General features: G+C 42.4%; 2 protein-coding genes across 7 annotated transcripts in view; both read left to right on the forward strand.

The window, feature by feature from the left end:
* Nucleotides 1-11054, forward strand: part of NDRG3 (NDRG family member 3) — a 62489-nt gene extending 51435 nt beyond the window's left edge. For 4 of the 6 annotated variants that reach the window (XM_081292512.1, XM_081292513.1, XM_081292514.1 and 1 more), the window contains 5 exons: nt 3064-3111; nt 6952-6987; nt 7082-7133; nt 8249-8287; nt 9485-11054. In XM_081292512.1, the coding sequence (XP_081148638.1) occupies nt 3064-3111; nt 6952-6987; nt 7082-7133; nt 8249-8287; nt 9485-9666 (357 nt within the window). In that variant the 3' untranslated portion in view covers nt 9667-11054. The remainder of the gene's footprint in view (nt 1-3063; nt 3112-6951; nt 6988-7081; nt 7134-8248; nt 8288-9484) is intronic. The other 2 variants (XM_081292515.1, XM_081292517.1) reach the window with 1 other exon arrangement.
* MTCL2 (microtubule crosslinking factor 2) overlaps nt 1-13717 on the forward strand; it is a 351820-nt gene that overhangs the window by 143937 nt on the left and 194166 nt on the right. The window lies entirely within an intron of this gene.

Here is a 13717-nt window from a genome sequence, read left to right on the forward strand (position 1 = left end):
ACTAAGTACCTATGTGAAATTAGTTGATTTTCTTTGGCATTCTTCACTTCTTCTGTATCTAGGACAAAATGTTAAAGAGTAAGGCTCTTTGGAAATGGAGTCTAATAACTAATTAGAAGCACAGGAGCCAGGCATGGTGGTGCATGTTTGCAATCCCAGAGGCTCGGGAGGCTGAGGCAGGAAGATCGGAAGTTCACAGCCAGCCTTAGCAACTTAGCGAGGCTCTAAGCAACTCAGTGAGACCCTGTCTCAAAATAAAAAATAAAATGGGATGGGGATGTGGCTCAGTGGTTAAGTGCCCCTGTGTTCAATACCCAGTACCACCCCTCCCACCCCCCACAGGAAAAAAGTATAGACATGGAGAGAAGGTTTGGGGGTAGGGTAGTGTAGGGTTAGATAGATATGAAAATATAATATGTTTCCTTCTCTCAACTTCTCTGTAAAACTTTCTGTGTCTGGTATAAAATAGCTTGTGCATAGAGGCAATAACCCTCAACTCCCAACCTTTCCCCTAAAAAGTTCCCCAGACATATGATGATGATTCCAGTTCATCAAAAAGTAGTTCTGTAAAGGTCAGGCTTTTCTGTCTATAAAGATGATGGTGATGCATGCCATGAAAGTCTATGAACTTAAAACAGGAAAATAGGATTTTTTAAAGAAAATACCCAGAATCAGTATTGAGGGAGTATTTCCATGAATCTTAGATCTGAAGTTATTTGTCTTTCGAAAATTGTGTGGAGCCAGATGCATTAGTGCATACCTGTAATTCCTACTACTCAGAAGGCCAAAGCAGAAGGATTGAGAGTTCAAAGTCAGGCTGGGTAACATAGCAAGACCTGTCTCAAAAAAAAAAAAAAAAAAAAAATGGACTTAAGTGCAATATTTTCAATTATTTTTCAAGATTATAAAGTAGCCACATAAATAAGATCTCTTCTTTCTGATTTTTCACTTCCCAGCGTCTATAGAGAAGAACTTCAGGAGTCACAGCTGTAGCACAGCTTAGATAACTCTTCTATTCACTCAAACCTGTCTCAGCCCTGCCAGAGCATTTTAGCCCACAGGTAGTGGGATTTCCAACGAAGAAGAGCAATGAGAAACTCTGCAAAACCTAGGCAGGATTTGCCAGCTCATTTATTCATTCAGTATCATTTTTGAACACCTCCTATTTGCTCAATGCTATGGAGAAAATAAGATGGAATCTCTGTATTTGGGGAGTTGGAAGAGTAAACATGTCAGCAACCAACAATTAGAGGCTGAGTTGTAGCCCAGTAGTACCACACTTGCCTGAGTGAGGCCATGGGTTTGGTCCCTAGCATGCACACAAAAAGATGATCAGTGACCTACCAGATACTAAGACATCTTATAATATTATAGAAATTACAAATTAGTGAGCCAAGGAAAACATGGTTTATTAGATTAAAATCAGACTTGTTAATTTTTCCAGAAAATATTTATAGCCTATCCACTATATTCTTAGCACTGTGCCTGACTGTTAGGAATTCAGTTTCTAAATATTAACTTCTAGGTTAATACATATTCATAGTAAACTTGTGCAAACTCTGACTCAGTGGTCCTGGCATTTAGATCATTCCCTGATTTTAGAAGAGTTTTGTATACCTTCCCATCAGCAGTCCCCAGATCAAAAGTTCAGCTGAATCCAGTTACTGGTTCTTGCCTAGGTGATTTTAATTCCCTAACTGGCTAACTGCCTCTGCAGTCTGTTATATAGATAGCTACTACGGTCTTGAAACAGCTCGCATCCTGTCACCTTTGAAACCTGTGGCTTCTTGCTTTCTTCAGAGCTCCAGTCTGCTCCCAGCCTTGCTTCAGTGGACATCCTCCCTTCACACTTGCCTCTGTGACCCACTTGGGCTCTGTACATTCACACTTTCTGGAACTGTGGAAGCCTTCAGACACCAACTTCTGCTATTTACTTATCTGTAGAAATTCTTATTGTCTTTCACTGTCCACTCAACTAAGTTATAGAAATTTTTAAAGTGATTTCATTTTGCTTTGTACTATATTTTTTCACCCCACTGAATTCTAAACTCTTAGCACAGATTTTATGTGTGTATTCTTTGCAGACATGTAAAGGAGAGATTCAGTTGATCAAATTAGCCATAAAACACTTCTGAGGGCTGGTATGTAGCTCAGTGGTAGAGCTCTTGCCTAGCGTGTGCTGGACCTTGGGTTGGATCCCCAAAACCCCCACATGCCACACCCCCAGAAAAACACTGCTGAACCTGTGGGGCTGGAGATGTGTAGCTAAATGATGGAGCATGAGCTTAGCACGCACAAAGCCACTGGGTTCAATCCTAAACTGCCCCTCCCCCACCAAAAAAAAGAATCACTGAACCCAGAGACACTCTCCTCCCCAAAGCATTTTTTTTTTTTAGGTTCTTGGCTTCATGGGTATAAGAGTACAAGATGCCAAACATGTAAATATACCAGGCTTTAATACTACATTGTAATGAATGCTATAAGAGAAAGATCACAGAGGAGTTGAGCTTTGAACTAGAGAACCATAGTCAGATTATAAGGAATGGCAGACCCACTATACCAGGGCCCCACAGAGGAGTGAAAAGCAGAGCCAGGGGAGGTGCACAGGGCTCAGTCATTATGGCCAGTTTTGCTGGGAAGGGCATCAAAGAGATCCCAGGAGGAGAGAGCCAGTTCACAAATAAGTAAGATACCCTACCCTCAGGCTGTGTAGCCAATAAAAAAAATCTTTAGATTCAGTGTATAGTTGTTTCTATTTGTATCAGATTCAGAAAATGAAATTAGCCAGCGTTTTAGATCTGTTCAGATATAAAATTTATCACATAAAATACATCATATGGGCCAAGGATGTTATTTCAGTGGTAGAGCACTTGCCTAGTACATACAAGGTCCTGGGTTCAATAACCAGCACTACAAAATCTAAAATATGAAATTTATCATATTATATCTTCCAGTCGCCAAACTGAGTGATTGGTCTTGCAAGATCATTCTCATGCCAAGCTATTTCTTTTTAAAGCCATTCATAAAATTGTTTTCTCCCCCCCCCCCCGCCTTTTTTTTTAGGTTGAATGCAATTCTCGTCTCAACCCTATAAATACAACTTTGCTAAAGGTAAATATATCTTCTTCCTTCACTGCCAACCACTTGTGAGTAGATTATACATGCTTCAAATTTTAGTATGTTTGCCAGAACCATTGCCCAAAAAGAGGTAAAACTTCTTTTTCTATTAGTTTCTAATGCTCTCTTCTTTCTTTTTTTTTTTTTTCCTCAATATATATTCTAATTGTGGGGCTGGGAGTGTAGTGTAGCTCAGTAGTAAATTGTGTGCTTAGCATATATGAGGCCCTGGGTTCAATCATAAGTATCCCCCTCCCTTCCAAAAAAATATATATGTATACACTTACATATATACACATATACACATTCTCATTGCAGAAAATTGAAAAATAGCTGGGCACAGTGGTGCATACTGTAATTCCAGCAACTCAGGAATCTGAGGTAGGAGGATTGCAAATTCAAGACCAGCCCAGACAACTTAATGAGACTCTGTCTCAAAATACAAAGGACTGGATATATATAGCTCAGTGATAGAGTACCCCTGAGTTCAATCCCCAGTACTAATTTTTAAAAAAAATTTTCATAAGTCTGCTGCCCACAGGGAACTGCCTCTGGTAAAATATTGGTATCTCTTTACTATATGTTTTTTATCATTAAGATCAGAGTATATTTAGCAGGCACAATGGCGCATGCCTATAATCCCAGCTACTCTGAAGCTGAGGCTGGAGGATCACAAGCTGAGGCCAACCTTAGGAACTTAGTGAGAACCTGTCTCAAAATAAACAAGAAAAACCTGTAATCCCAGCAATTCAGGAGGCTAAGGCAGGAGGATTGCAAGTTAAAAGCCAGCCTCAGCAAAAAGCAAAGTGCTAAACAACTCAGTGAGACCCTATTTCTAAATAAAATACAAAATAGGGCTGGGGATGCGATTCAGTGGTCAGGTGCCCCTGAGTTCAAAAGGACCTCAAAAATAAATATAAATAAATAAATAAACAAGAAAGAAAAGGAAGCTGGGTTTATAACTTGGTGTCAGAGTGCTTCTGGTTCCATTCCCATACTGATGGCGGGGATGCAGGGGGAGCCAGGCACAACGCACACACCTATAATCCCAGCAACTCCAGGCTGAAGCAGGAGGATCACAAGTTCAAGGCCAGCCTGGGCAACTTAGTGAGGCCCTGTGTCAAAAGAAAGGACTGGTGGTGTGGCTCAGTGGTAGAGGACTTCTGGATATAGTCCCTTATACCATGTACAAACACACACACCAAAAAAAAAAAAAAAAAAAAAATTTAAATAAGAGGATGTTTGTTGTCCTATATATGTTTTCTTCACATTTATGACATAAACGTTTTCCCATGCCTTAAAAATTTCATAAGCATTATTGTGTTATGAGAATTAAGGTAATAGATGGAAATATTCTACACATGCTAAATCTTGCTGAATAGGTAAGGAAGCTTCCAATTACAATTTTTATAGTAGTGAGAGTGAATGCATTTTCTTTCTCTTAGAGCAAGTAGAAAGTGACTCTTACTAAATTTCTAAGGACAATATCAAGTTTCTCCACATTTCAAATGTATCTCAGTTAAGAGTTCCAGCCTAGCATTATCTCAACCAGTTTTCCTCAAGCCTCTGTTAATAGGTAGCTAACCTCCTACCTGGACTACTGGAGAGTTAAATGCTGATCTTCTTTGCTTACTGCAGTTTTCAGTCTGAAAGATCTTTACCTTCTTCTGTTTGTCTTTGAAATGTGCTTAAAAGGGAAGCATTGTCACCAGAAGTAGCCCAGAGTTTCTAGAAACAGACCATGAGGTTAATGCTCTAAAGTGACCAAACTCAGACTGTTCTTGGTTCCAGATCTTAATGGGCTTGTCTAAAATATGAATGAAAAGTTTGTGGTTTCAAATTAGAATCAATATTTAACAGCACCAAATGAACTCTGAAATAGCCAAAGATAAGATTATTTCTGGGCAAATATGCCCATCTGCTACAGCATGGGGCAGAGTGGATAGCTCCTATGGCTGACTGAACTCTGATTCTCAAGCAGTTTGATATGGGTATCACTCTTAGAAATAGTTACATCCAGTATCTTCCCCTTGCATATAGGAACTGTTTTATGGTTCTGTTCAGTTTTCAGCTTTTAAACTTCATGAAAATTTGGGCTGGGGATGTGGCTCAAGCGGTAGCGCGCTCGCCTGGCATGCGTGTGGCCTGGGTTCGATCCTCAGCACCACATACAAACAAAGATGTTGTGTCCGCTGAAAAACTGAAAAATAAATATTAAAAAAATTCTCTCTCTCTCTTTAAAAAAAAAAAAACTTCATGAAAATTTAGTTTATGCCAGTTTGGTGGTCTATTTTATATTTATTTGTCAAATTGAATGTTTGTTTCTCATCTTATGCCTGGAATTTTGAGGAGACTTGTTTCTTGTTAAGAAAGTTTTAATGTGTCATTTCATGTCCCTTTTAAAAAACAAAAAGGTTGGCTGGGGACATAGATCAGTTGGTAGAGTGCTTGCCTCGCATGTACAAGGCCCTGAGTTCAATCCCCAACACCACCAAAAAAAAAAAAAAAAGTCCAGTCAGCCTGTGTCCTACAGTGTCTGAAAGTGTACAACAACTGGAAGAGAAAGCCTAAGCTCCTGTGTAGCCATTATGCCCTGTGAACAGATTCGTGGAATCTGCATCTCCAAGAGCTTATTAGAAATGCTGGTTCTTGAACCTTACCCAGACCTATTCAGTCAGAATCTCTAGGACAGAAATCCAAGAATCTGAGGGCTTTTGTTTTTGTTTTAAGTGGTGCTGGGATTTGAACCCAGGACCTTGCACATGCAAGGAAGTATTCACTACTAAGCTATACCCTAACCCCAAGAATCAGAGTTTATTTGCTTTTTTAATATTTATTTTTTAGTTGTAGTTGGACACAATACCTTTATTTATTTATTTTTACGTGGTGCTGAGGATCGAACCCAGGGCCCTACACGTGCTAGGCAAGCGCTCTACTGCTGAGCCACAACCCCAGCCCAAGAATCAACAAGTAGTTCTTTTTTTTTTTTTTTAAGAGAGAGTGAGAGAGGAGAGAGAGAGAGAGAATTTTTAATATTTATTTTTTAGTTCTGGGCGGACACAACATCTTTGTTGGTATGTGGTGCTGAGGATCGAACCTGGGCCGCACGCATGCCAGGCAAGCGCGCTACCGCTTGAGCCACATCCCCAGCCCAACAAGTAGTTCTGATGTATACTAGCCAGTCTGTAAGAATAACTGGTGTTAAGGCTTATAAAGTAAAAAGCAACCACACCATATCCTGCTAGAGAGAACAGTGGCACCAAATGAATTGGTGGGATTCAGCTTCTGCTTTTGATCAGGAACTCCCCTGAAAACAGTATATAGAGTTGAACGGGGACTTCAAAATCACAAAGCACCGAGACGTCAAGGTCACCCTGTTTGAGTACTCCGTAAGTAACCTTCTTCAGGGAGAGAGGGAGAACAGGGTTGAAAGTTTAGTAGCTTATTCTGTCACCCTGCCATGGGCCAGAAAGCCAGATCCAGCTTCTTGGGATAATTAAGGACTGAGTAAATTCTTTCCAATTTCTATCTAGCATTTCCATCTTTATAAAGAGTACATTGAAGGTTGGGGCTGGGGCTCAGCAGTAGAGCTCTTGCCTGGCATGTGTGAGGCCCTGGGTTTTTGATCCTTAGCACCACATATAAATAAATTAATTAAATTAAAGACATTGACAACTAAAAAATGTTTTTAAAAAAGTACCTTGAGGAGATGTAAACCTATAAACAGTTGAAGAATCCAAAATTCAATATTGTCCTGTTTGAACGGACTGGGATGTTTAGAGCATTTCCCTCAAATGTAAGTCCCAGCTGACTTACATATTTTTCCTCTTCTAGATGGCAGACTGTGGGGGACTGCCCCAAGTAGTTCAGGTAAGAAATTTTGTTTTTTAAGAAAAAAAAGCACCCATTCTGTTCTACCTCTCTGCCTGTGAAAAAAATAATGTGTTTTTGTTTTATCCCCCAGCCCGGGAAGCTCACCGAGGCCTTCAAGTACTTTTTGCAGGGAATGGGCTACAGTGAGTAGTACACAACTTTCTGTCTAGTGAAGATTTATGTAAGATGGGTCAGTTTGACATCTGGGAGGCCATAATTCTTAGGGTGCATCCTCTGGGCTAGCCAGCATTGACTAAAGTAGAAACTGAAACGTTTGTGGAACATTCATTTATGCATATATATACATATATGCACATATATAATAATGCACTTATTAAGCACATTTGTCAGGCAGTATATACGCTTAACCTAAGAGGTAAGTTCTGTTATTAGTCCCATTTTATAGAAGAGGAAACTGAGGATCAAAGAAGCTAAGCACATTCCCAGCATAACAGTGCAGCTGCAGAGCCATGGTATTTGCATTTGAACTCAGCTGGTTAATAACTGGCCTAGAGAAACAGAAGTGAGACTCCAGAAGAAAAGGGTAGTGTCCTCAATGAAATCTGTTCCACCACAAGAGATGAACTTGCAGAGTATCTTAGAGCAAGTGAAGGATGTGTCCATATCATATGCAGCTGTCCTGGTCTCATGTATTGTGAGACCCCTGAGCCTTGTTGCAAAAAAATCCACACTTGCTCCTTTCTTGGAGTCATAAGAATAAAACCCTTTCACCCAGATATAGAGCTCTTTACCCAATCAGGTGATTTTTTTTTTCCCCCATCTTTGGTATCTGTGGAAATGGCCATTCATGAGCTGCCTGGGCAGCTGCTCTGATCAACTAGACCTGGGTAGAGCCCTGTACCCGCCAGGCAGACCATGTGTGTCTTGTCTAGAGTTGCTGTGTCGTCCCATCTGTGAGTCGCTACCAACCGAGCCCACATCCATGGCCCTCTAGCTCACTGGGAGGGCCTAACTTAGTAACCTATTCTTAATCCATTCCTAAGAAGCAGCTGATCTTGTAGCTCATTTCTGATCCAAAGTTGGGTGACTATGTAGAATGGAGGGGAGAATAGTTTGTCTAATTGAGAGAAATGATATCCAAGATGATACTAAAGTGACACTCAACCTCTCCTCTTCTCTGGGACCATAAAATAAACTGATCCCTTGCTCAGAGTATTCTGTCTACTAGGCAGCCAGGGTTGCTACTTCGCACTCTAGATCACTAACCTTCCTCTTCCTGTGTCCATCCTGCTTCCAGTCCCGTATGTGCAGCTCAGTCACCTCAGCACCGAGTCAGGTACCTTCCTCTGTGCTGGCCCTACCCGCTCCCCGCCATGCTCTCCTGGCTGCATTGGCTGCCTGCAGCATGTCCGCAATTTTTCTGTGCAGTGAGAGCCTGATAGAACGTGGCTCATTGTGCTCCAAGAGTTTAGCCTATTAATCCTGCCCTGGTGCTCCAGGAGGAAGAAAGGATCCAGTTATAATGCCTAGGCCTCCTCTCATCTTTCTAAATCCAGGGTCAAAGCAGCAACTGAAACTTGATAGGCAGGGCCCCTCTTCCGCCACCTACTACTAATCTTTGAGATAACCTCCAGACATGGGAATTGAAGGGGTAGCCTTGACTGTAGGTAGAAATGTTAGTACCTGTGCCAAGAGAACTCCACAGGTAATGGCATCTTTTGACTCCAGTATCGAAATGACAGCCAGGTGGAGGCTGGTGCCTGAGGTTGAGAGGCAGGGAAGGTCCTGTCCCAGCCAAAATAGAACATTCAGGCCAGGGCTGGGGCTGGGTCTGGGGCTCAGCGGTAGAGTGCTCGCTTTGCACGTTCGAGATCCTGGGTTCAATCCTCAGCACCACATAAAAATAAACAAGTGAAATAAAGGTATTGTGTCCAACTACAACTAAAAAACATAAGTATATATAAAAAAAAGAATATTCAGGTCAAAGCAAGGCAGATCAGGAGTCTGAATTAAACATCCCCAGAGCTCTTTCCTCTGAAGCAATCTGTATAGAGATCAGTTCCTGTCCCACCTATCCTGGCCTCCACCATGCCTTCCACACACTCTAGACAGCCAGGGTAGCCTGTGGACATGGATGGTAGTCTTCGTTGTATCGGGCTTGCACTGTGTTTGTGAAACACCTTCATATATGTGTGGTCTGTCTTTCTTTTCTTTTGATTTAGTCTTGCATGTACTGCAGGGTTTGGCTTTCCCAAAGCCTCCCTCCTAATCACTGAACTGTGTGGGCACAGCTAAGAATCTCTACTCTGGTCTTAGGGCTTCCCTTTCTTCTGCTGACTAGAAGAGCTATTCCAGCCAAACCCAGAGAATTAAAGTAGCCTTGCATTCAGTCACTAATCTAGAGCAAATACTAGAGAGTGGGGATGGCTATATCTTGTCCTGGGTGTCATTGTAAGTGGGTTGGGTGAAACATGTAAATTAGCTGAGCTTAACTGGGGTTCCATCTTCTAGTCCTCTTGGTTCTTTGTTACAGTACCATCTGCCAGCATGACCCGGCTCGCCCGATCCCGAACCCACTCAACCTCGAGTAGCATTGGCTCTGGAGAAAGTCCCTTCAGCCGGTCTGTCACCAGCAATCAGTCAGATGGAACTCAAGAATCCTGTGAGTCCCCTGATGCCCTGGACAGACACCAGACCATGGAGGTGTCCTGCTAAGCAGTTGCTCCTCCCCGGACCATGCAAGTCTACCCTTCTTCAGACGACACTCCATAATATAACATTTCATCCCGTAAACTGGCCTCCTCTATCTTTAACTCATGCATGGCCACTGAACCTCTCCTAGTAATCTGGATTTATCATTCTCTGCCCACCTACCCTTTTTTTGTATCTTCCAAGAACCACATTCATGCCATTACTGTAACATTCCAGCATCTTTAGCTGATCTGATCTCCACATCTTCTCTTGCCAGCTTTTTCCTATGTTCCCCTAACGATGTATCTGATAAGATTCTTCTATCCCAACTCCATGTGTGTGCGTGCACGTGTGTCTGTGTTTGTGTGTGCATAGTTCTGTGATTTTAGACATGCTTCCTTGTGGCGCTTCTGCAAAAAAAGAAAAAGGGAATTTTTTTTTTGCATTCCCAATGGTGTTTTTGAGGAAAACGTGCAAAACAGATATTTAAGTGGGGAAAGCCACTAGATTCTCATCTGGTTCCAAATTGGTCAACAAGATTTGCAGAGTGATTTCTGAAGAGAGCAGCTCTGAGGAATGTGGAAAAGCATAATTACTGTTTGTACCAGTGATTGATTGTGACCAATGGTAGAAGTGTTGCCTGTCACATAGAGAGGTAGGCAAAGGGGCCAGCCACCTTCCTTTGTCCAAGTAGATTCACATATGCATCCTATAAAGAAAAGGGAGGGATATATCCTACTAGGAGCCCATGAACAATGAGGTTCTAATACAACAGGGAGTTTACTCCAAAGCAGTGGCTTAATTACTAGATCTTAGCACAGAAAGGTGGAAAACAAAATGCCAGGCCTCCGCTCTGCTGTCGATGAGCATCTGTTACCATTTATCAGACATCTACACATCTACAAGAAGTGCCTCCCAAGTCTGTGGTGGAGAGTGTTTCTCCATTCCTCAGTCCCAAAAAAGGGAGAGGTATGGCCGAAAAATATGGTGAGGACATGAAAGGGCAAGAGCAATGGCCATTAACACAATTTCATGTTGAGTAACTGTAGCTATGATTTCAGCAGACTCATGGAAGCCAAACTAAATGGATATAGAACCCACTTCTGAGAAAGATTCTTAGAGGGGGGAGGGGCCAGTCTGTAAGGGCAGTCACATCCAAGTAAAATTGTAGCCTCCATCTGCTGTCAGCAAGGGGGTCACTGCTGGGAGGAGGGTGAGATAACTGTGGAAATCCATGCCATAAACAGGAACCCAGCTCTCAGAAGCAGGAGATGCAAGCTCAGGGTTACACAGTTCCGAATCTTGAGAAGAGACTTCGGACACATTGTTTGCTTTCTGCCAAGATAAGGAATGCATCACTCTGCCAGAGTACAACTTTTTACAAATTATTAAATAAAGCTGTATATGTCTCATTGTTACCTGATTGCTGGTGTTATTTTTCTCAAGCCACTCACTGGGGCTCAGGGAGTGGCTGAATACTGTGTGCTGGTTCTATGCTCTACATTTTCACATTTGTGATCACTTATCCCACCCAGTAACACTGTCCACTTATAGGGAAGAAATGAAACTTCAGGATAATTTGTCCAAGGTCATACAGCTAGTAAGCGCAGCCTAGACTAAATCCAAGTCCACCTGACAATGCTGTTGTTGATGGAGGAGAAGCTGAGGTCTGGGAAAGGCATTCCACATCTTGGCTCTGCCATGTGTGTGGAATTGCTGGATCCCACCCATCAGGTAATAATCTGCAACCACTTTTCTGGGGTTCTTTAAGAGACTAGGCTGTGTCCCTCCATAAATGGCTGAATTTGCACCCATCAAGAATAATTTCAGGGGGCTGGGGATGTGGCTCAAGCGGTAGAGCATCGCCTGGCATGCGTGCGGCCCAGGTTCGATCCTCAGCACCACATACAAAGAAAGATGTTGTGTCTGCCGAAAAACTAAAAATAAATAATATTTTTTTTAAAAAAAGAATAATTTCAGGCCAGGTTCAGTGGTGCATGCCTGCATGTAGTCACGCTCCTCAGAAGACTGAGGAAGGAAGATCACGAGTTCAAGACCAGTCTGGGCAACTTAGCAAGACCCTGTCTCTGAATAAATGAATCGAATGAATGATGGAAAAGGGGGATCTTGGGGGTGTAGTGCTGTGGTAAAGTGCATTCTTAGCATGTGTGAGGCCCAGTGTTTGAACCCAGCACCAAAGGAAAGAAAGGCTCACATACTTCATCAAGTTCTCATGGCAGCTCTGCAAAGTGGGAGCATCTATTTTATAGACAAGGAACAATTCATAAAAGTTGAGTAATTTGACCAAAGTCACCTAGCTTGAAAAAGTAGTTTCTAGTTCTTCCAGAATCAATGCATTTTTATGTTTTCTTCAGCCTTTCATTGAGCACCTTTAATAGGCAAGGCCCTTAGCACCTTCCAATAAGTTGCCTTCTGTTGACCCAATGAAATGGATACAGAAACAGGCCCAGAGTTAGTTTACAAATGGTCACGAAACTAATAATTTGGCTATATGGGAAAGTTCCCTTCACTCCATTCAACACTTCTGTGACAAATTTGTGGGGGTTTTCCCTATACCAACTAATTCTCTTAACAGTTTGGACACCAACTAGGTATCTTACAATTCAATTAGAACACTATCTAGAGTTAGTGCAGACCCTATAGTCCCACAAGCACCCCCCCACTTCACATGCCAGTTGGAAGTAGTAAATCCCATGTTACTCACACTTCTGTACAACTAGGGTACAAATCTGATTCACACAGCTGTCTCCTCAGGCTTGGCCATTTGTTTTGATGGCTCACAGAACTCAGGAAAAATGTTTACTAGTTTATTAAAAAGGATAAGCCAGGCATGGTGGCACACACCTGTAATCCTAGCGACTTGGTGGGGGGATGGGGGCTCATGAGTTCAAAGCCAGCCTCAGAAACTTACTGAGACCTTGTCTAAAACAATAAAGAGGGCTAGGGATGTGGTTCAGTGGTTAAACACCACTGGATTCAGTCCCCATTACCAAAAACAAAGGATGTTCCTCTCCTGTGACTCTTTCAGCTCTGTTACCAAGTCCCTGCAGAGATACATATCAAACCAGCCTTCCCTGGGAGCAAGGGATCAGCAGAAGTGAGCTCTCACTAGCAAGGAACCAGATAAGGTGGCAGAGTCTGAACTAGATTAAGAGCATTTCAGTACAATGCAAGTTTTTGTGTTAAAGAGCAGCTGTCTCCAGGAGTATCAGGCCCCTTGAGGGGGAGGCAGCAGGTAGCTGCATTAAATTTTAATGAGCTGTGGGCAGTGTAGTTCTGTCAGATCCTTTATCCTACACCACAGATCCTCAAGCTAAGACATGCATCAGAATCACCTAAAGTACTTTTGAAAACATTGGGGGGAGGGTGGTGTTGTGGCTCAGTGGAAGAGGCTTGTCTTGCATATGTGAGGCACTGGGTTCAATCCTCAGTACCACATAAAAATAAAGGTATTGTGTCCATCTACAAATGAAAAAAAAATTTAAAAAAAGCAACAATCCTGGGGCCCTGACCTCAGCATTTCTGATTCAGTAGATCTGATGGGAATTGAGGATTTGCATGTCTAACAAATTCCCAGGTGATGCTGAGGCTGCTGATCTGGTACTGAGAAATACTGTTGATATTTCCACCCAGTACTGGGGATTGAACCCAGGGGAATTTTCCCGCTGGAGAATAAACCCAGGACCTTAAATATGTTAAGTACTTTGGTGGTAGAACTACCACTGAGGTATAGCCTCAGCTCCCAGATCTTGCTCTTTAAAGTGTAATTCCCAGACCAGCACAATGGATATCATCTTGGAAGCTTGCTAGAAATGCAATATCTCAAGTGAGCACAGAGGCTCCCTAAGGAGCATGGATCCCTGTCCTATCCTATGATCCCAGGTACTCCGGAGGCTGGTGTAGGAGAATTGCAAGTTCAGAGTCAACCCAGACCAATTAGTGAGACCCTGTCTCAACTAAAAAGGATCAAAGAGCAGGGGGTGTAGCTCAGTGGTAGAGCACCCCTGGGTTCAATCCTCAGTACTGCCAAATAAATTTTTTTTTTCTTGTACCG

The sequence above is a fragment of the Spermophilus citellus genome (assembly GCF_964194105.1).
Source record: "Spermophilus citellus genome assembly, chromosome: 4".
Lineage (NCBI taxonomy): Eukaryota > Metazoa > Chordata > Mammalia > Rodentia > Sciuridae > Spermophilus > Spermophilus citellus.